Below are 22,409 nucleotides of genomic sequence, written 5' to 3'. Positions count from 1 at the left end.
AGATGTCAAGTTTCATTTTTTAAATGAAAAGTTAAGTCTTATTTAGTTTCTCAACTAGCCTTTGACAGGTGTAAATACAAATTTAGAAAGAATGAAGGTAAGATGATAAATAGTTGTAGACTGTGAATAAAGTAATGTTTTATTTTTACTTTCTTTAATGTTAGTTTGTTTTAGTATTGGTTAAATTGTTTGATATATATATATATATATATATATTTGTTTATGAGGATTATTTTGCATTGTTATCTTAAGATATGTGTTTAGAACAAAACTAAACCTCCTAAGCTAGCAGAATCTTGTGTTTGGGATTATAGCAAAAAAATTTGCTTGCATTAAGGGTACCATGACAGATGAATCAATACCTTCTAATCATAATAAGTTTGGTGGTATGTTAGATGTATATAATATTCGTTACTCATTTAATTTTTTATTTGAACTATATAGGTATTTTGTTTTGATCAGAAGTTTGAAACAGTTGTAGATTTTATTACCAGAAAGTTTCTCTCCGTAGATTTTTTATCATAGTAATATATTAAACATAACTTGAGAATTCTCTGTATTAATACCATAATTATTAATGAATCAATTTTAACTGTCAAAAGTTTAATAATAGTTGAATGTCTGTTGTGTGGTCAGTTAATCATACATGCATACAATTTGCACATATTCACAAGATGATAGGTTCCAATGCTTCAAATTAAATAAACATTCTTAGATTTTCATCTCCACGTGTAATGTGAGAGTAATAAAACATTGAATACAAAGTAGATAATTATTATCAATATATTATTTTTCTAAGGTAGATAGAAATAAAATCTTAAATTTATGGTATAATGTTTATAACTAAAATTCTTTTTTACAATTTGAAGTTAATAATCATGAATGTGTTAGTTAATTTAGCCATAATTAGTTTCATTTAACAGAAAATCACTTAAATTCAGAATGTTTGTTTATTCATATATTTAACAGTGCTTACCACAAATTTGCACAATTAATTGATACTTTATTGCATATAAATACGATAGTTTTCCTTAACCTTTTTTTTATGATAACTAGGTGTCTAGGCTTTCTATGATGAAAGAACACCTCATATCTGTTAAAGCATGTCTTGTTAGTTGGCATAACTAAGAATATAGGTACTTGTAGGAATATCATGAAGTGTATATTTTGTACAGGTTGATCTATAAGTAATTTTAAAAATTTTATATTTAAGGTTGTTCTATGTGTAAGCTTCTTTAAAATAGAAGTTATATATGGTTTTTACTATCAGCTTTGAGTTGTACTTACAAGATAAAATTCATGTTTTTTGTTTGTGTGTTGAAATATCCTTAAGTCATTCAATCAAAGTAATTTTTTAGAAATATGTAAAGCACATAAGTGTTTGAGTAATTTTGCACAGTAATTATATGTGTTTAGAAGTTACACTGTGCACAAAAGAAGGTTCTCCACTACAATAAAAATACAACTGTTCATGAGTAATTTGTTGATCCTGATTCTAAAAATTGTTGAATATTACTGATTACCTCTAGTTTTTGAGCTATGTTAGGTTTATTCTAAATATTCTTATATATTGTGAAAATAACTCTCTGATAACTTTATTTATTTATTGAAAATTGCATTTAAGAATGTTCAAAAACAACATGTAATTATATACTGACAATACATTTAAGCTATGTTTAAAACTTTCATCATGGTATTATTTTTTATTTCTTTTTACAAAATACCTGACTGACTTGTTGCATCTTTTATGTATGTTGTTAGTTTCATGCTATAAGAATCAACAGTAATCTTCCATCATCACAGGATTCCACTGTCTTTCTTGATGTTACTGTTCTATTATGGACATATCTTAAGGGAAGTGCTCACCAAGATTATTGCTCACTGCACCTAGATCACTTGATAAGAAGCTTAATTAAAAGTGTGAGAAGTGTAACTGTAGTGACATCTTGGAGCCAGTTTTCCTCTTGTTCTTAGGGATATCATTAATCGTCACAACATAGTTTTCATCTCTAAATTCTTAAGAAAATTTTAACAACCAGTTTGAGTGATTTCCTCGCAGTAAGTTCTTTCTGACTGAGTAATGTTTCAAAATCATCATTCATCAGCACTTCCCAAATCTGTGGACCAACAAAGATACCACCTTTTAGTTTTTACTTCACTAACTTTTTGAAACTAATAGACAGATGGAGTGATGGAAGAAACATATCTTAATGATTCACTGAAAGTTGAAACTCAACTTTCTGTTTTCCTGGTACGTAATTCTCTCACTGGCCATTCCGTTTTTTTTAAATGAATTTTATTATATCGGTTATCCCAGACAGACAAAAAGCTACGGTGTTTGGTATACTCACTTTATAGACTTAGCAGTAGTGGATATTTGATTGCTTCTTGTATAAGCTGCATGTTCTACTGTGTTCACAGCATTAATAACAGCAACCAATGGCTTAGTGTCCCCATTATGTAAAAGGACAGTTTTCAGACTAACTTTAGATGAATTGGTAAAATGTTTTCTTTCTTGAGAATATATTCAGTACTTGATTCTTCAATTAGTGCATCAACATTTGTACAGAAACACAAAGTATCTTGCATGCTGTAGTGAGAAGCAAAACGTTTATGATAAATTCCATTGCCGTAAATGAAAGTTCCCTATGCTGTTTCAGTATAAAACAAGTCACAAATCTGATCATTTCGCTCATCTTGTGTGATCAGATGAGGCAGTTTATGCTGAGATGCCACAGGGGTAAAATTACTAAATGAAGAAAGTAAAGATGATTCATTGTCCTTTTTGCAGTATAATTTCTATTTCCCACTTTGCTGCTGGATGTGACACAAGAAAATCATCCCCATGAGATACTGGTTTCATCACAGATGCAATCTCTGGATATTTAGTGTATTGTTTAGTTTTCTCTGAATATCCAGAAATATTAATGCAAAAATAACAGTAAGTTAGATGATCTTTGGGCTCACACTGTATTATTGAAATTGTCAATGACACAATTGCTCTTCTTTTATGTAGCCACTGTGTGGAGCCAGATTTGGAAACTGTACAACACATATGTAGCATAAACTGTTTAGGTGGTTTTTGGACTTGAAGTGAAAGCAGTCATTACATGAAATAATTTTCCAAAAAGTATAAAAGAATTATGTTTACAGAACTAGTTTAAAATATTTTAAAAACAAAATTTTGATTTTATTTGATTATATCACAGGTATGATGTGAGGAAGATGGACTTTGTTTTGAGTGTGCGCAGAGCCAGACAAAGTAACCAACTGAGTGAGTGAGTGAAAAGCAGTTGAGAGAGAGGTGTATCACTCTGCCCATTTTAAGCTCAGTTGAAGGACTCCTCAAATATTCCTGTGCAGAAAAGGTGAACATGGAATGAAGCAAAATTGGTGCAAGTCATTATAATTTTATCAAGAACAAGTAGCACATATAAACAATATATATGGAGTTTTACACCAATACAATACAGTTACTGTCTGAAGTTATCAAAAATTTATTCCTTTTGTTCATTAAACTTTCTATGTAAACTTAATTTCACAGTATAAACCTATTGAACTGAGCTGATTGTATGGTATTACACATATTGTTGATAAAGTAGTGAGATACTACAGTATCTTAAAATCTAGAGGTGATGGACAAATTCTGATTACCTATCTGAAACCAAAACTATTTAATTACCAAGAATCACTTGAGTTTTCTCTAGTAGCAAATGATTTGTTATGCAGTGTTACCTAAAGCATTGTTTAGGGCAAATTTGTGTGTGTGCAGACTTGTAAAAGAATTGATTCATTGATGAATTTGTGTTATAAAAATAAAAAGTTTTTTTTTGTTTTTTACTTTACAATGGTGCGTTTACACTTTATATTTTATAATGCATGCTTTTGAACCAATTGCAATGTTTATTTACTTGTGAAAAGTGTATAACTACCTTTCAAGTTGTTTTAGAAATGAAATTATTGCTAAAAATACAAGTTTCAAATAATGCTACATTTTTTCAAAGGGTCTTATTTTTTTTTAGGTAGGTCTTGTTCAGGCTTGTGAATGAAAAGGATTTGTACAATGTTAATAATATAATTTACTAATTTTTTAAAATATTATTAATTTGACATATCCATACTTTTAGTGTGATTTAATGTTCTTTACTCCCTTAATGGTGAGACAAGCAGACAGAAAGAAAAATATATTTTCAGCATTAAAAAAGAATCAACGAGACGAAGAAGTTGGTAGAAACTGTCCTAAAACAGCTCAGACAGTTAACATCAAACAGTGATTAGTATAATTGTACTTAATTCTTCCCTTTGTTACATATTTTGGTTTCCTATAATTACTGGCTTGGTGAAAAGTATCCATTCAGTTTTTTGTGTGTTTAATGAATAAGTAAAATGTGACTGTTCAATGTCACAAACATTGATATCAATTATTCTGAGAAGTGACTGAACCAGGCTTTCAGTTTCTACGTGATGAAGCAAAACCAAAACACTATTTGTGCATACCCACCAGATACCTGTCACAATCAGCAAAACCTTTTCAGGGAGCAAAACATTTTAAAAAAAATTGTTGTGCAGTGTAATTTGTGTATGGAGTAAAAAGGTTTATTATTTTAATTATACCTAATACAAATGTTAGATTAGACTAGCTTTCCCATAAGTTATTTCTATGTAATTCAATAGAGAGTGTGAGCAAGAAATTCTGAAATTTGTATATTCCCATTGTTGTATGACTTTCCAGTAACATAACAAGTACGTGATATGTATCTCAGGACAACTGGTTATACCAAAATAAAACTGAGAACAATGTTTTGACCTTCTTAGGTCATCTTCAGATTAACAAAGGAGTTTGCAACAGTTGTTCTGAAATACATTTTTACTTCAAGTTGGTCTCTCATCATCACGAAATGCATGATATATTGTTAATCACTTAACCTCCCCCTACATGTTGATATGGCATGTTTTTGTAAACATATAAATACAAAGATTTTTCTTTTTTTCCAGTGTTGCTTTTGCTTGTTTTTAAGTGGTGTAAAATGAGCAGGAGAATATGTCAATGTGAGGTTTCATAGTACTAAAAAACATAGGATTTTATAGTTAACTGAAGACTTTTAAGAATTACTACATAAGTGTTATTAATACAGATTATCTTTAGATACGTCTATGATCTGGCTGTCTAAGTAGGTCATAAAGGTTTTTAAGATTTTATTTCTTAGAAATAGCAAATAACATAAGTTGAATCTTTCAAACTGCATTATTCAAGAAAAAGTTAAAATACTTCCCAGAATTATTATGGTTTTTATACCTTGTGTATTATATAGAAACTGAAATACATCATGATGTATTCTTCCATATTAATATTGCTCTTGATACGTAGTCTTAAATGTGTTTAAAGATGGAACCTCTTTGCTTTCTACTTTTAGAATTACATTTCCCTGACATTGAAATCCTGACATAAGTAAGGAATTTTTTAGCATTAGTCATATATAAAAGAATTTCTAAAGTGTGGGACATCAGGTTTACAATTTTACCTATTTAAGGTTCAAAATATTTATTCTTCAGCTTTGTTTTTGTTAAGGTCTGGCACTAAAATTGTACTAATGTACAACTTGTAATTATAAATATTTATTCTTTATCAGTGAGAGTTAAATATTTTCTTTAGAGTGGTTGGAAAGAAATAGTTTTATTGCATATGAGTTCTGCAGTTATAACACTTAGAGAGACATAAAACAGGTAGATAATTGTGACTAACCAACAATAATTGGCTTTATAAGTACAATGAAATTATTTACATAGCTAAAACTCATTCAAAACAAAAAGCATAAGCTGTTATGTTACTGTAACTTTATTGAATGTTATTTTTATACATTTTAAAAATGTATGTTGGTACATTTTATCTGTTTTTATAACTTTAAAAAAATTAAAACAACTCGTAACAAGTGTGTGGTGCAAGTATTGTGTACATATTAACTGAAAGCATGAATTCTCATACTGTACATAGCTATCTTTAATATTAAATTAGTTTTCATAATTTTTGTGTGTTTTTCAATAGTTTGGTCACTGATATTCTTAGGGTGAATAAAAACAAGTGATAAAAGTCTGCTTAATGTAAATCACACACTACAGCATTGAAGTGTTTTATCTTATTACTCTCAACATGGCTACAGTTCAGTTACATTCATCTCTTGCAAAAAGGTGATATAACTATTTTAATTTCAGGAACTGATCCTAAATCTGTACTGTGTGTTTTTTATAAGTGAAAAGAAGACTATTTACGTAGACTTGAGATATGAAGATAATGTAGTTTATCTTGTTATCTATGTATCTACTAAAAACGTAAAGTATAAAAGTCTTTTAAATCAACTGTACAGTTTTCTGTGTTTGCATTATTAGTGTTAAACTCCTGAAGTGTTTTAAGAGTTTAAATGGCAATATTTAGTTGTACCTTTTAGAAAATTAATGTAGATAAATCTAATTCTGTTAAGGGTTTATATCTTTCTTTTCAAATATAAAAAGTTTAAATTCTATATTTTTTGGTCAAGATGAATTTTTATCTAATAAATAATTTGGATTTCAATCAGTTAATTATTACATACTGCACTTGATAAACCAGAATAAACATATGATGTCATAGAAGAATATTCCTGCAGCTTTCAAATAGTCAAAAATATTTTCAGAAGTAAAACCACAACAACAAAAGAAACAAAATTCCTGTCTTTGTTATTTTTCATCTTTTCCCTGAGCCTTACATTAAGATCATTTGTTCACAATCATAAGAGCTCTGGGTATCTAATATGTTGACAAACCAAATTACTGCTGCAGTAATATATGATCAGTGTATTGACTATAGAAATTCCCATTATAGCTGAACATGCTATAGGTAAGATTTTCAAGGAATTTAGTTCAACATTATATACAGACTTTAATTCTCAGGAAATTAGATTCATGGGTTTGGCCAGTGATTTCTTCTTTTCAGTGAAACAATGTTTCTAAGTAAGAATGTAATCAATAAGAAGACATTTGGACTCTCTGTTTTTCTTTTTTTTTAACAATTTTTATTTTAGTCTGTCATACTCCACACCATTTCAGGAGTTTTAGTTTTCCACTGCTTTTCATGCTTCCAAGTTGTTTGCTTTGGTAGAGAATTGCTCTTCTCATACTTTTGTTTCTGTTGATACCAGTTCTACCAGGGGACCAGTACATGTTGATAAACTTTACCATACTTCAAATATGGTTGATATGCCTGTGGTAGTTGTGACTCAGATGTCATTTGTGTGGCTTAACTCTTATTTACACATGGGAGAATTGAGTATTTCATGTCATTAATGTATGGATTTTGGTAAATTAGGTATTTATATTTCCTTTATCATCTGAGTTACTATAAATGAATTATAAACGAGATGTTGATTATTACTTGTGTTATTACCAGATAAATTTAATCATTTTGCAAGTACGTTAATGTTACATGCTTTGTGGTCTCAAAAATTTCATGGCATTGTTAGTTCATTATTAGTAATTTATCTAGGTATGTTTAGGCCTAGATTGTTTGTAAGTTGCATATTATTACTATTAGTAACATATAATTCTTTTATTTTTCAAAATTGTTAATTATGTGCTTAACCATTTTCTCTTCATAATCCACAATTTAATATTCTTCCCCACAGTGTCCACTTCATTGATATTTATTGCTCTAAATCATGTTTTCCATTTCAGGACTTTCCTGTTTGTTTGGACAAACCTCAATTCTTCTTTTACTCTATGATAATTTGTGCTCTTCTCTCTGTGAATAACTAGATAATGTTTACTTCTACTCATTCACAGTCCATAGACCACACTTCACTGATTCTACAAGATACAACAGAGGGAGGATTCCTAATGACAGTGGGGGAAATTCATTCTTAACTCCTCTCAATAACCCATTCATTTGGGGTAGTTTTCTTCTTTTCAACCTCATTTGGGCCTAGCCTTCTCCTTTTCAGGTTTGGAGCAAGCAGTTCACATGTTCTTCACCTCACATTTCTTGCAGTTAAATGTATTCTATCTTTGGGGATGTGAACTATGGATCAAACTTGTATGTATTCACTTTAGTGGGAACTGTGAGATCAGTGAAACTTCTCACCCATACACACTGCCTGCATCCATATAATAGTAACAACATTTACTAGTTCATGTCTTGCCTTGCGTATTGTATGTTATAAAATGTTTTTCATTTTATGTTGAATTTTCTTCATTAGTAAAACTTGTGATTTCTATGCTTATGTGATGTTAACGTGCATCTGCTTACAGAAGAACTGAGTCATTTAACCAATCAAAATAAGTGTTTGTGATAATTATTTTAGCAATCAATCAAAATTATGATTAAATCAGTTGTCATGAAAATAATAACCTGATTGAAATTAATGTTTCTCGTTATTTCAAATATCCAGATGATCAAAATATTTGTTAGGTACAAACTTACATAAGAGGCAGGTGTGGGGATGCTTTATGACTTCCATTGCCATTAAATTTACTATTCCTGTCATTGTTATTGCAAAGCTACAGAAGCTATCTACCACTGCACCAATTTTGAAATATTGACTGTCAACTCTCTGGCTATTTAAATAATTAGGTGTAAATTTCTTGTATTTTGATTTTTTCTCACACTGTGTGATGTTTTTACTTTACAATTGTATCACTATTATTTAAAGTTGTGTAAGCATGAGCAGATCTAGGACAGGAGCCTAAGTGGTCCAATCATTCATATTTTTAGTAGTAACAACTGTATTCTTCAGTTCTGTATGAGAGAATGCAGGTGAAGTGAAGAGATCCATAGGGGTTTACTTCATACACATTTTTCAGAGATTAATAATTATGTTGTTTTATATTATATTTGAAGAGGCATTAATTTAAGGTAGAGATAAGGGAGTTGAAACCTCATCCCTTCTAGCTATTCTTTTTTTCTTTTTTGAAAAGTAATACGTGTATCATTTAATGCTTTTATCTGTGGGGTCTCAACTCCTCCCTCCATTTCCCTCCTTAATTTGATTAGGAAAACAGTCAATAGTATTGAAAATAAATATTAGGTTTCAATATCTGTTTGATTGGTCTATTAATTACCTTTATTATTATTTATTTGAATTTAGTTTATTTTGAATCTACAACAGTCAGGTGTAGCTTCAGCCATTAACTTATGAATACAATAATATGAATATCAACTGAATGTTTCCCTGGTAAATTATCAGGCCTTGGTTTTTTTCCAGAAATTAACAGTGTGCATGCATTCTAGACATTATGGAGAATTGTTTTCCTTAAAGTAAGTGTTATTTTTTGGAATTTATAATGCACAATGGAGGGGTTTAGACATTTTCATTGTTGGTTGGTTAGCTTGGCATTTTATGGTGCAAAGCAACTAAGCTATATGCACCAGACATTTTGGTAATGAAGTTATAAAAAATTTACCTTTTTTCTCTAAATGATAATAAAAAACTTTATTTTAACCCAAATTTTGAAATAACTATTTATGGTTGTTATTTCTTACATCATTTGTAGCCCTTATATTTATGACACTTGTAGCTCTTGTAACAAATGTCTACTTTAAAATCTGTTTTTCATTGTTTGAAAGTTATAATGTCACAAATGTTTTAGTACTGTTGATATCCAAAATAAGTAAAAATGCAAGTGACAAAAAAAGAATTGAAAACAGACTGATGTTTGCAAACACTAAAATGTGAATATAGGTGTAGACATGGTTTTCCTTTCAAAATATAATAATTTATTTCAATTAAAGTTTTCAAATGTTTGTCTAACTGTTTTTATTTCCTAACTGATCACAGTAGTAGAAATAAAGATATAGATTTTAAATTGTTCATTACAACCAATATGAAGTAATAATAATAGACTTTCTAATTAATTTTATCACTAATTACTTGTAACACATAGGTTGTATAAATAAAAAAACATGTTATGTACACTTATTAATTAAACTACTATAAATCTAATTAGACCCCCTCTTCATAAAAGAAAGAAAGAGAAACTATTCTTGCTATGAGAACAGTTGTTGAGAAAGTTTAAATATGCTTGGATATAGCACGTAGTTAGACTATCATGTGTTGATAAAGTTAAAATATGGGTTGTTTTTTATAGCTTTGTAAAGTTTCTTTTCTGTTCCCTTTGTTGTGAATTCTGAATGTATTTGTGTATAAAATTATACATATTTTAAAGCTATAGAAATTTTCTTCAAAGAGAAAATATGTGATAACTAGGCATAAGGTAAGTAAGCTTATACAGTTTAAAGATGGGTTGAATGGATAACAAATCTTATTAAAAGTTTAACATGATAATGAATGTATAGTGTTTGGAAAAGGTTTTGTCATCATCAGGTTTAATAATATACCTATACACTGAAATATATGTTGTATGAAGCAAAGAGGTTGCATAACTTGAGATTGCTTAAAGCATAATAAAGTTATTTTGTTGATGCTCTGTTTATAATTAACATTTTTAATTTTTAATAAACTCATTATGATTTTATTAAGTTGCAGTGTTTGTAAACATATTTTTTAATATGTTCACCAAATAAAAAACTGTCATCAAATTGTACAAGTTTACTATTTAGTGAATATGGGTGAAAATTGCAAAATATTGTGATGTTGCAAATATTTATTAAATAATGTTCTATTATGTTTATTTTGTTCAAATAATGAAGATAAATTGTTTAACTAAAAATGACAACTGTTAAAAAGATGAAGGCTGTCATGTGAAATTAAGGGTAATTTGAAAATTAGTGAAAAAAACAATTCAGAATGAAAGTCAAAATTAAAAATGATACTACGTTAGAATAATGTTGTGGTTGAAAAAAAAGTTAAGAAGTAAGCATGTGCCTTTTCTTGTATGGGTTGTAAAAGGTGTGGTACTAATGGGTTGTAAAAGGTTGGTACTAATGGGTTGTAAAAGGTGTGGTACTAATGCGTTGTAAAGGTGTGGTACTAATGGGTTGAGTGTAATTGATCAGTTCAAGGAATCAGTTATTATTTTCCACAAAGTAGGGTACACAATTATTATCTAATGAGATTATTAGGGATTTAGTAACAAAGAAGGGAAGAGGAACATTATTTAATGTTGTCCTTTGTATAATTTTTGCTTCTTTGACAAGTACTCTCAACTGGTGGTAATAAATACAAACTGTAGATGTTTAAATCCTGATTTATGCTTAAACAGAACTAATTTACAAAAATTGCAAGCTTGTTAAGCATTTTTAAGAAGAAACCCCCCACTAATATAGTAAGTTCAAATACAGAAAATCAAGATTTTCTAAGTTGTTTACTATACCACTTGGATGGAAAGTACCTAAGTTATAAAAGACTTCTATTTAATGTTGTTTTTAAGCATTAAACACACAGAAAATACAATTTTGTCATTTAAAAACTTTAACAGCCCGTTAAATATACTTGATAGTCAGACATGTATAGATCATATATAAATTTGTAACTGCAAAAGGTGATGCATTTGGTTTGTTCTCTCAAAACATCTCAGTGATGGTATACTTAACATGTGGTGAAACTTGTGGTTACCATGAAACACATTCATCTATTTAAAAAAACTGATACTGACACTCATAATGTATAAATATTAAAAAACAGACTTATTTGTGAGCTTTCTGATATTTTAGTTATTAAACTTTCTATATTCCAGTTGGTAACGAAACATTTTGTATCATAAATTTAATACCTGTTTAGTTCAATAACTGACTGTGTTCAAGAAGTATTATCTTCAAAATTGACTTATTAAAAAAGTATCTTGTTGTAAAAGACTACTAACTATTATTGTATTATTTTTTAAATAGAAATCCTGTAACCCAAGCACTTTTGAAAGGTTGATCTTTCTTCCTCAGGGACAAAATGGGTGTGGTAGTATAATCGAAGAGTGATATGTATATTTGGTTTTCCCGGAAACATTTATTTTTCTATGAACTATTGTAAGCTTTTTATTTCTGGTACAATGTAGCCTTTGACAAGAGTGTACGTGAAAAGGTGTTATGGATATTTTAGTTTAGAAATGGCTAAATATGTGAAAATATATAAAATTGTGCTCAGGTGTTTAAGTAAAATAAATATGACACCTGGAGATTGACTGATAAAAAATATACTAATCAGTTTATAAAAACAGGTATGAAAAATTATCTTAAAAAATGGTAAGTTTTAGGAAATTTGGTCTTCATAAAACTATTTAATGAATAAAGTTATTTTTCTGATGAAACCAATGAATGTAGATCACTGATTCCAGGATCTGTGTTAATTACAAAAGGTTTAACAGTATTTAGATGAGCAATCCCAAGTAATACTAAACTTTCAAATAGAATTTCTCTTATTATTATCTATCAGTTTAAACTCAAACATTTCATGGAATTTGAAGAAACATTTTTATCTTCTATGGCTCAATCATTGTCATAAACAGATATTTCCTGAAGTTCTTGTTGCCTCCTTCCAAAAAAACAGAACTCTAAAAGGTATCCTTGTTCACAGAAAAATGAATAACATTCTACTCAAAAATGAGTGTTGTCCATGCAATAAAGCCTTTTGTCAAACCTGCAAGTTCATAAGAACCACTAACTCATTTTCTGACACGTACAAACAAAGAAACTTTATATAAAGAAATCAGTTGTTAAACAGAAAACACCATTTTTATTACACAGTGTAAAAACATGCAGTCATCAATATGTAGGATGTAAACAACCTTTAGAGAACATTTCAACAACCATAAATCTTCTAACACTGAAAATGATTTCCTTGTTGCTCAACACTTTTACCAACCCACTTGGGTTATAGGATTTACCATTTCACTTCTACCAAGACTTCTTGAATCTATGTGTTTTTCTATCATGAATGATGTGTTAAAATTCTTTACGTTTCTCAATGACCAACTATTATAGAGTTGTAAGAATTATTGTTGATTTCTTGTTGCTCTAATTCTGAATTTTTACTATATGATATATATAGTAAATATATATATGATAAAAACTTATTTTAATTTTTTTGAATGATAATGTAATCATTTTTAAACAATCCACTTAACTCTGCATACAGTAGTAATTCTTGTGTGCCTACTCTTTGAGTTTTTGCTCATGCCACTAACCTTGAACTATTTCCCACCTAAATCACATGTTTTGATATGAATTCCATTAGTACATAACACAGTCATTATGTAGTAATATTCCTTCACCAGTAGGAAGGTCATACATCCTCCGTACTCATGGGTCCCTACAAGAACTTGCACTTGAAATTATCTTTGTTCATAATTTAGGCACATTCATTTTTTAATTTTGAAAGATTTTGTGCAATCTTTGATTCATTCATTAATCTATTTTATCAAGTTACTATCTTTTTTGATAATATGAATTTTATGAAATTTATAATTGTTTCTTTTCATGGTTTCTGTGCAAGTGAGATCTGTTTGTGTGTGACACCCTTTTCTCTGTCATTTACATTCCCCAGTCTTCCGTACATGACTTACGTCTTGCTCCACTCATTTGCCACGAGGTATCAAGATGCTCTTCTTTCCTTGGAGTTTTGGGTGGAAGTTTCTTGTCATCATTTTATCATGTCTTTACTCTATCATCTTTACCATTCCTTGACCCATGTACACTTGTTATTTCATAATTTCCTCTTCTCACTTTCTCTGCCTCCTCTGACCATACTCTCCTCCCAGGGGGGTTATCCTTTGTCTATTCCACTGGAAGCTACCTCTAACTTTTGAACCTAGTTGACTTGGTTCATTTTTTATCTTTTCTACTCGCTTCATAACCGACCTTTTCATCACTTTGCTTTCTACCCTTTGTCTATCGTCTCTTCCTCCTATTCCTCTCTCCCTATTGTTTTTCTTCTGTTTTCTGATCCTTAGCACCATTGTCTCAATGACACAGTGTTAGAGCTTTTGGCTTTAGATGCCTTATGGAATGTTATTTTTTCCTGTGGGTTACTGTTCCCACCTCTTTGTTGAACCCTGAATCCTGGAGACTGATGTCTTTTCTTTGTACTTCTCTAAACCACTTTTGATGATTCCTTTGTTCTAAATAAAGGAGTTTCACTGTCTTAATAGGTTGTTTTCCCCCAACCTTTAAATTAAGGTGGTCCATGTCTTGGTTACCTTTCATCACCTTCCAATAATCCCATCATCACAATACACTACTGTTTTGAGGTTCCACTTTTTGGCATGACTCTTGCTCCTTATATCTCTAGCCATGTTATGAGGGCTTTAACTTGCTACATTCACAGTCTTGGCCTTTGTTTCTTTTCTATTCTGGACACATGGCTGCATTTTGCTTCTACCTTTTCTACAGATATATCTTAATTTTTGAGTTGTTTCTGACTCTTATATTTGTTCCTTTTCTCTCCACTCCTTATTTGGGCTCATTCATTTTCATTTGTTTGCAAATTATGGAATATCTGGTTATCTGAGCTCTTTTGATCCAATGGTCACATAACGAATGGTCTGGCTGTATACACCATCTTGCTTGTGCTACTCATTTCTGTATGTGTTCCATGCCATCTCCCCCTTCTCCCTCCCAGTGTCTTGTTGAAGTTCTGTAACACCCCTTGTCAAGTTCTGTTGATAGCACATTATTGACCAGCTCATTCTTGGTTTCCTCCTTTTCCAACTTTATTACTGTTTCATCTGGGAATGTTGTCCTTTATTGTTCACATGTGGGATTGTCCATTTTTTTTCTCAATGGGCACTTTCTTATGTTGCATTGCCCTTCTTTCATACTGCTTGATTCATCCCTTCACTCTAGGATCCCAAACACAGTTGGTAATGGTCTGTCCAGATGATGAACTCCTTCCTGTACAGATAGTTCTGGAACTTTTTAATGGTAAGTATGATGGCTAGACATGCTCATTCAGTAACAGAGTAGTTCTCACTACTTAACAGCTTTTTACTTGTATATATTACTGGAAATGGTCCATCTCTATATTATTGTAAGAGCACTTTCCCAATTTCAATGACCGAAGCATCAGCCTAAACAGTCAATGGTTTGTTGAAGTTGGAATGCAACCAGGTGTCATTTCTACTTTACTTTATTCGATAAACCTTTCTTGGTCAGGTTAGTCAATGGTGCACTAATTTCAACATAGTTTGGGATGAATTTCCTGTAATATAAAAATAAATCCAGAAAGGATCTGACTTGTTGCTTTTTAGTCAGAGCTAGTGTATTTTGTATTTGGAATACCTTCTTTTCCTTGGCTGTCTTTCAGTCCCATCACATAATATGTGGTGTAGCACTTGGATGGTCCGATGGTGAGACCTGCTGCTCTCACATGTTGTAACAGCTTTCTACATTTCTTCATATAGTCTTATCATGCAGTTGAATGTTTCTGCAGAGTTGACTTGGCACCTGCTGAAATTGGTAACATCCATCTAGTATTAAAAATGCTGTCTTCTCTGTAAATCTTGTCTTCATTAGGATTTGGCAATTTCCTTTATTGAGGTTGATCTTCGAAGAGAACCTGACCTGATAGTTTCTAGGTTGTCCACAGGTTCAGAGTTGAACTTCATCACAAGATTCAGCTTTTGGAAAATTATTTAGAAACAGTTAACCTGTCTCTAATTTTTGTGATTAAAACTGGTAAATGGTAGGCTGAATTTGAAGGCTTAACAATTCCAGCTTCCAACATTGCCTCAGCTTCCTGCTTTGTGAGGTATTTCATTGCATAAGGCATCTGAAAGGGCTTCACTTTAGCTGGATGCCATGTTGTTGTGTTGCACAAGGCCTAACTTACCTGGTCTGTCCATGAAGATGTCTCTCCTCTTTCTATTCTTTTATCAAAATTTGACATGATTATATATCATGTGATCTCCATGCTATTTGCACTTTTACTATAGTTGTGCACATATTGGTGTATTTATTTCCACTGTCCTTATCATTTTCTTCTACCACAACTTACCACTGTGTAATCATGGTTGTGGCTTACCAAATGTTATACACTTACTTAATAGTAATGTAAATTTATAAGTGTGTTGGGCCACGAAATTTTCTGCAGTAGTTATCTCTGACTTGCTGGCAGTAAAATTGACAAAAAATGAACAACATGCACTCCACTTGTTTTTTAAAATAATATATGTTTGAAACAAGTTAAATGCATGTACAAAATTATTTACACTATGGAGATAATATTTGTATCTTAGACACTATACAGTTTTCTTTTTATTGTCCAAAGTCCACTAAAGCCAATTCAATTGTTTTAGAATTCAGTTGACAAGCTAAACTTTTATTTCTTTTAATCACAGTAGTGTCATGATATCACATAAGCTACTATGGTTGTATCCTTAACTCTCAGTATTATTCTGTTTCTTGTACTTCCAATTATCATCTTTCTTTTGTTGAAGTCCACATATGTGGGTTCAATTGGTTTGGAACACCCTTTTATGAGACATATTCTCCTTATCTCTTTCAAACTTTAAATGTCACCCTAACCTACCAACCATTCACTTCCACAACAGTTAACTTTACAAAGTCTAACTTTTCTGTGACAGAAGTTCTCTCTCATGTGACTTTTACTCTTTTTTCATTCATCTAGTTGTAGTCATTTATACATGTATCACAGTCTTGACATCACTGGATTGTAAACACAGTGTTCAATAGCCTCAACATCAGTGAGTTACAAAGTAAATAAATTAGTAACACTACCTGCACTAAACAGTCTTATATTCATGTTGGTGTAAAGTTTAGACATAAGTTTTCTCTGAATACTTTGTTATTACATTATTATTGAATAATGTCATAATTTTATAAAGTTATATTTCCTGTACATGAACCATTATCTGTATGCATTCATAAAATTACATCTTGCTCTATGTAATTTATAAAATTGTGTTCTGTGTGTGCTTTATAATATATTATTGTATTATATCTAATTTTTACAATTGTGTCATTACATTCTGTGTACTTCAAGAGAGCAGCTCTTGGGTCTAACTTGACAAGAATTTCATTTTAAGCATTTTTGGCTTGGAAAAAGAAAAAGTATTTTATTCTCTGTCTATCCACACTTCAATACAAGTTTACTTAATGAATTTCATATTTTGTACTCTTGTCTTCCTCTTTATGTTTATGAAGGATGGTATACTTTTAAAATATGTTCATAAAAATGTACATAAGTTAGTATCATTGTTTCAAGTTGTTTAGATTTTTTATACACTAGACTTCATTCACTTATAACAACTTAGATCTTTATTACATTCTTTTAATGGAAATGTGTGTAAAGTGTAACAGTTAATACATAAATTTGGGAAATAAGTACATACACATATATGTAAGTATAAAAGACATTGTGTATAAAAATTTTTATTTTTGTCTAATTGCATGCATGTTCAATATTTAATTAAAATATATTTTGTGAGCATAGTATCAACAAAAAACATTATTTTGCTTTGTAGATAGCAGAGAAGAAGAAAAAAGCTCAAGTGGAACAGGACAGGAAAAAAGCAGAGTTTAAAGCTGGTCATCACATTGGTGTAAGTGATATTGTAAAACTGTGTGACTGTCATCATATGATGAGTGTTATTAGTAAGTTAAAGTTTGTTGACCATCATCTTGGTGTAATTATAATAGATGAACTCTACTGGTCACCCCTTAATTGAGGAAATATAACTGCATGTTATCATCATAGTGTATCATCTATTGTAAATATTGATATTGTTTGATTGACATAAGAAGCAAGTGATCAACAGTTTGTAAAATCATTCTTGAAATTACTGATCATTGCTGTGATATAAATAATAATATATTTATTTTAAACATAGCTTGTACTTTGCTTAAGAAGAGGTAAGCTAACCTTAAAAATAGCAAGACAACTTGATGTAGAATTTTAACATTATATAGTACAAAATGCATTATTAATGAGTGTTGTCATAGAGCATATTTAAACTTGTCAGGTTTATTCTTTTAATTGTTAAGTACGTTGATCTGAAGAGTAAACTAGAATCTTCATAGTTATGAGTCTTCAAACAGCTCAGTGGACGAGAGATGTTTACATTCAACCCAGACTTGGCTGTAGAAGGCCAGATGGGTGAGTCTTCAAACAGCTCAGTGAACGAGAGATGTTTACATTCAACCCAGACTTGGCTGTAGAAGGCTGGATGGGTGAGTCTTCAAACAGCTCAGTGGACGAGAGATGTTTACATTCAACCCAGACTTGGCTGTAGAAGGCTACATGGGTGAGTCTTCAAACAGCTCAGTGGACGAGAGATGTTTACATTCAACCCAGACTTGGCTGTAGAAGGCCAGATGGGTGAGTCTTCAAACAGCTCAGTGGACAAGAGATGTTTACATTCAACCCAGACTTGGCTGTAGAAGGCTAGATGGGTGAAGATGAGGCAGTATATGATCTATTTCCTCAAGAAGGAAGTGAGGTATTAATATTTCATCTATTATCAAAGCATGAGGTCTTGTTTGCATGCTATTTTATCTCTTAAGGATTTTCATGGAAATGTTATTAAGGAATGTTGCTTAATTAAACAGTATGTGTTTTATCCAGTTCATCAATGTCATTTGATATCATAGTTTGTTTCTTCTAAAAGAAAAAAAAAGTTGTACAGTGAAACATTTATATATTTTTATTTCTGTCTCCACATTACAGGCTGTGGTATCACAAGGATGTTGGAAGAATTCTCTTTATACAAAAAAAGACATAATTATAATCTCTTTTTTTTTATTAATACCAGCACACTTGGTTGTTAGTGTTGACACATCAGTGAACTGTTTTGTGTCTTTTTGTAGCTGGGAAATTGAAAATTGATTTTAAAAGGCTTTTATAGTTTTGGAGGAAATAAAAATACACATTTAAACTCAAGCCAAAAGTTTAAAAAATACATATATTAATTTATTTCATGTTTTTAACCATCATTTAAGAATCAGTCCCAGTTCCAGATTTTTCTTAACTGGAAAGGGAGGCAGTAAGACACATGCTGGGATTAAATCTGAAATTATGGTAAAACTAAATTTATGGATAATAGTAGCTTTGGGGTTGGAGAACTATTTTAGCTTCCTCTCACTAGTGCTAGCTCTGTTAAGAAATATAATTATAAATTAATATATATAAATATTACTTTTAAATTTGGTCAATGCTAACGTGTATGAGATATATTTATCATTAAATTTGAGGACATTGGAACATTTAAAAATTTAATCTTTGTGAACTTTCTTTGCAGTTGCAGAACTGTGATTCATATCTGGAACTAACAGCTTGAGACCCTTATCCTGCAAGCAAATGTAGGATTAACATTGTTAATTAATCTTTATGAAGTGAACAGAAGAAAAGCAAAACCTATATGGTAAGGAGATGTACTGAGTATGTATTACATTAAGAAAGTAACTGTTATAGTTGTGCCTTAAATTTAATTCAAGTGTCTGTTGAAGTAGGAAAGTTACAGTTAAGGTTTAATATGAAGTATCTATTTTAATAAGAGAATTGCTGACAAAATTTTGAAAAGTATATGTCATAATAATATGAAGTTAGAACATAATATAAATTAGCTGTTAAAATAAGATTCTGTTAAAAACCATTATTATCAACTGTAATAATAATTAATTTGTATTTAACGCTCATTAATTTAAAAAAAGATGTTTAGACTTATTTAATGAAACCACAAATATTTCATTTTTAGAAAAAATCACAACATTGAAAATGTTAAAAGAAAGGTCTGTCTGTGAAAGGTAGTTTGCAATTTTTTTTTTACAGATACTAAAAAGCCTGAATAAAGCTTATATCTAATAAGAATGATAAATGTATTGATATATGTAAAAATTATATATTTGCTTTGTTAGTTATTGTCAATGTTTCAAAATGTATTGAGACAAATCAGGACAGATTGTGTTGATTAAATATCATATAGATAATTATATCAGTAATTGTTGGTATCGTTGTTAGTGGTATTTTGTACAAACATGGTGTTCATTATGATTGTTTTATTAAATAAATTTGTAGGAGAGGAGAGGGAGCTCCCTGAAGCAGCTGATTGAGAAGATCATCTTGCTGCTACAGTAGATGGAGAAGCTGTTCCAATCAATGAAAACCTATTTGGTGAAGAATTGGATGTGGAATAACCAATGCATAATAAGTAGAAATCCTATAAAGTTACAATGTCTGAAACTTAACTGTAGTTTGTGTTACTGAACATTGACAGTGACTTGTGTCTCCCAGATTCTTCTAAAGATAATTTCAAGATTGTTTTACAAAGTGCTGATGTCCCACCACAGATATGATCTGTACCACTAGTAGATGTCTGCTCTTCATTTATTTATTACTTACCTACCTACAGCTGAACATTTTTTGTTAATAGTTAAAAAAAAACATTCTATTGAACCTAATGTTTTGTTTAAAGCAAGTTATTAAGTTTGGTTTTAGCAATTTATTGCTCAATGCAGTGATTAATATAGTGTTTCTATAATTGATATACTAAAGTTACCTTAAAAACAAAAATTGTGTAAGATTGATAAAATGTTTTAAGTAAAACAAGATATAACAGGAGTAAATGTGATTTTTAAAGAGCAATAATTTTTCTATCTTTAGGAATTTGGTTGTGAAATGTATATTTTTCATTGAATATCTTGTTATAAATATTCATTATTGCAAAATAAATGGTGAAAAAATGAAGCAGTGTGAGTTTAATTCATTGATTGGCACATATCAAATAGTGTTTTTAAGTTTTGTAAATGCATAGTTGTATTTATTGAATACAAAAAAATATTTAATCAACTTTCTACAAAATTCACAGAAGGATATAAACAAAAGCAAACATAATGCATTTCTGACAGTTAAATAGAAATAACAAAAAAGTAAAAACAGATGTATTGACATTTAACCCACACAGTGTGTCTGCACTGAATTACTAAGCTCAGATTTATACCTTGAACATGGACCAAGAAAACAGTGAGAGAGTTTGCAACTGATGAAACTACATTCTAATCATGAAAGTAATACGGTCTGAACACTATATTTAGTTACCTATGCTCATAACTAGGTATGTTTTTATTTCTGATCTATGTAAAACACTTGCTTTGATCAAAGGTTAATATTAATTCTTTACCAATTTCTTGTGATATACTAATCAGTTTTTAATTTAATTATATTTACAATAACATCAAGTTAATTCATACATATTTTACAGATAATTGAATGTTACTAAAAGTTATTTCTAGTCCATGTTCAAGGTTTCAAACAGCCTAATCCCCAAACTTAGTAATTCAGTTTTTAAATGTATAAATAGTTTTTCTGTATATTTTTATATTAATTATGGAATTTTAAGCACAATTCTAACATGGTAAACTGTGAAACCTGAATACATTTATTTAATGGTTTGTCTTATTTTATTGCAAACAAACAACTACTATATGAAATAGTTTCAAACTTCAAAATTATTTTTATGAAATGTATAACTTGCCCAAATAAAAGTTAACATTTTTTATACTGAAACTGTATTTCAGACAGGTATTTACCTCTTCTCACCTCAAAGCTGTTTCAATCTTGATTTGCTCTCTAAACATTGCAAAAAAAACAACTTTTCACCTAGCTCATCAGTCTTTTAAAACATGTTCTGATCATGCAACTACCCTCCAACAATCCTACTGTACCAGCACAGCTAATGCAGTCTATTATTCTAGCATAACCCTCATGTTCAAGAACTGTCATATTCAAACAAGAAACACTGGCAAATTATTGAGGAAGGAAGTGGTTGAAGTGAGGCACGTATGTATCAATACACATTGTCAGGATTAGAAAATGTTAACTTATGAAATGGTCTTACTTCTCACCCCACTTTGAAAAAACTAGAGGGGCAGATGAACATGCAAAAACACAAAATCAAGCAGAAAGTAACCACACTGAAATAACTGGTGTGCAAGATTAAAACAAGAAGTCACATCTGTGTGGTATAGAACTATTTCTCAAAATGGGTATGTTCTTTACCCAGTAAAGAACACAGTACCACAAAGAGGGAAGAACAGAATGGGCTAGCACCTACTTGCATTGGGGAAAGACATACCATACCAAATCAGTATAAATGTTGGAGAACAAGACTTGAATACCATGACAAAGTTGGAAAATCTAGTGTGGAAGTGATAGCAACTCATATAAGTGCCAATTGTACATCTTCAGGTTACACTGCATTATGACAAGTGCAATCTATCCAGTTGAAACACCTCATATGAGATACTGTAAGCAACAAGTGCAGCTTATCTAGTTAAAATGCTTTGTATCAGATATTGTGAGCAATAATTGCAGTCCATCCAGGCTAAACAGCCAGAGAAAATACCTTTGATGTGCAGCTATGTTATAAGGATACATGTATATATATGTATTTATATTTATGAGTGTGAACAAGAGAACTGTCATAACTAGCTCATTGTCAGCATACATATCCTACTTATGTCACTTATGCAGCAAAACAAA

At 30.4% G+C, this 22,409-nt stretch overlaps 1 protein-coding gene across 5 annotated transcripts in view; it reads left to right on the top strand.

The window, feature by feature from the left end:
- The window catches only part of LOC143223476 (zinc finger CCCH domain-containing protein 15 homolog), a 282,471-nt gene extending 261,129 nt beyond the window's left edge, over positions 1 to 21,342 (top strand). For 2 of the 5 annotated variants that reach the window (XM_076451507.1, XM_076451508.1), the window contains exons 3-6: positions 17,398 to 17,475; positions 17,972 to 18,372; positions 19,171 to 19,293; positions 19,947 to 21,339. In XM_076451507.1, coding sequence (XP_076307622.1) covers positions 17,398 to 17,475; positions 17,972 to 18,091 — 198 coding nt within the window. In that variant the 3' untranslated portion in view covers positions 18,092 to 18,372; positions 19,171 to 19,293; positions 19,947 to 21,339. Of the gene's footprint in view, positions 1 to 3,209; positions 3,369 to 17,397; positions 17,476 to 17,971; positions 18,373 to 19,170; positions 19,294 to 19,626; positions 19,676 to 19,946 lie in introns of all 5 variants that reach the window. The other 3 variants (XR_013012927.1, XR_013012926.1, XM_076451509.1) reach the window with 3 other exon arrangements.
- Positions 21,343 to 22,409: the final 1,067 nt, after the last annotated feature.

The sequence above is a fragment of the Tachypleus tridentatus genome, chromosome 8 (assembly GCF_004210375.1).
Source record: "Tachypleus tridentatus isolate NWPU-2018 chromosome 8, ASM421037v1, whole genome shotgun sequence".
Taxonomy (NCBI): Eukaryota; Metazoa; Arthropoda; class Merostomata; order Xiphosura; family Limulidae; genus Tachypleus; species Tachypleus tridentatus.
Note: the sequence above shows the minus strand (reverse complement) of the source record. Positions and strands in the feature narration are given on the sequence as shown.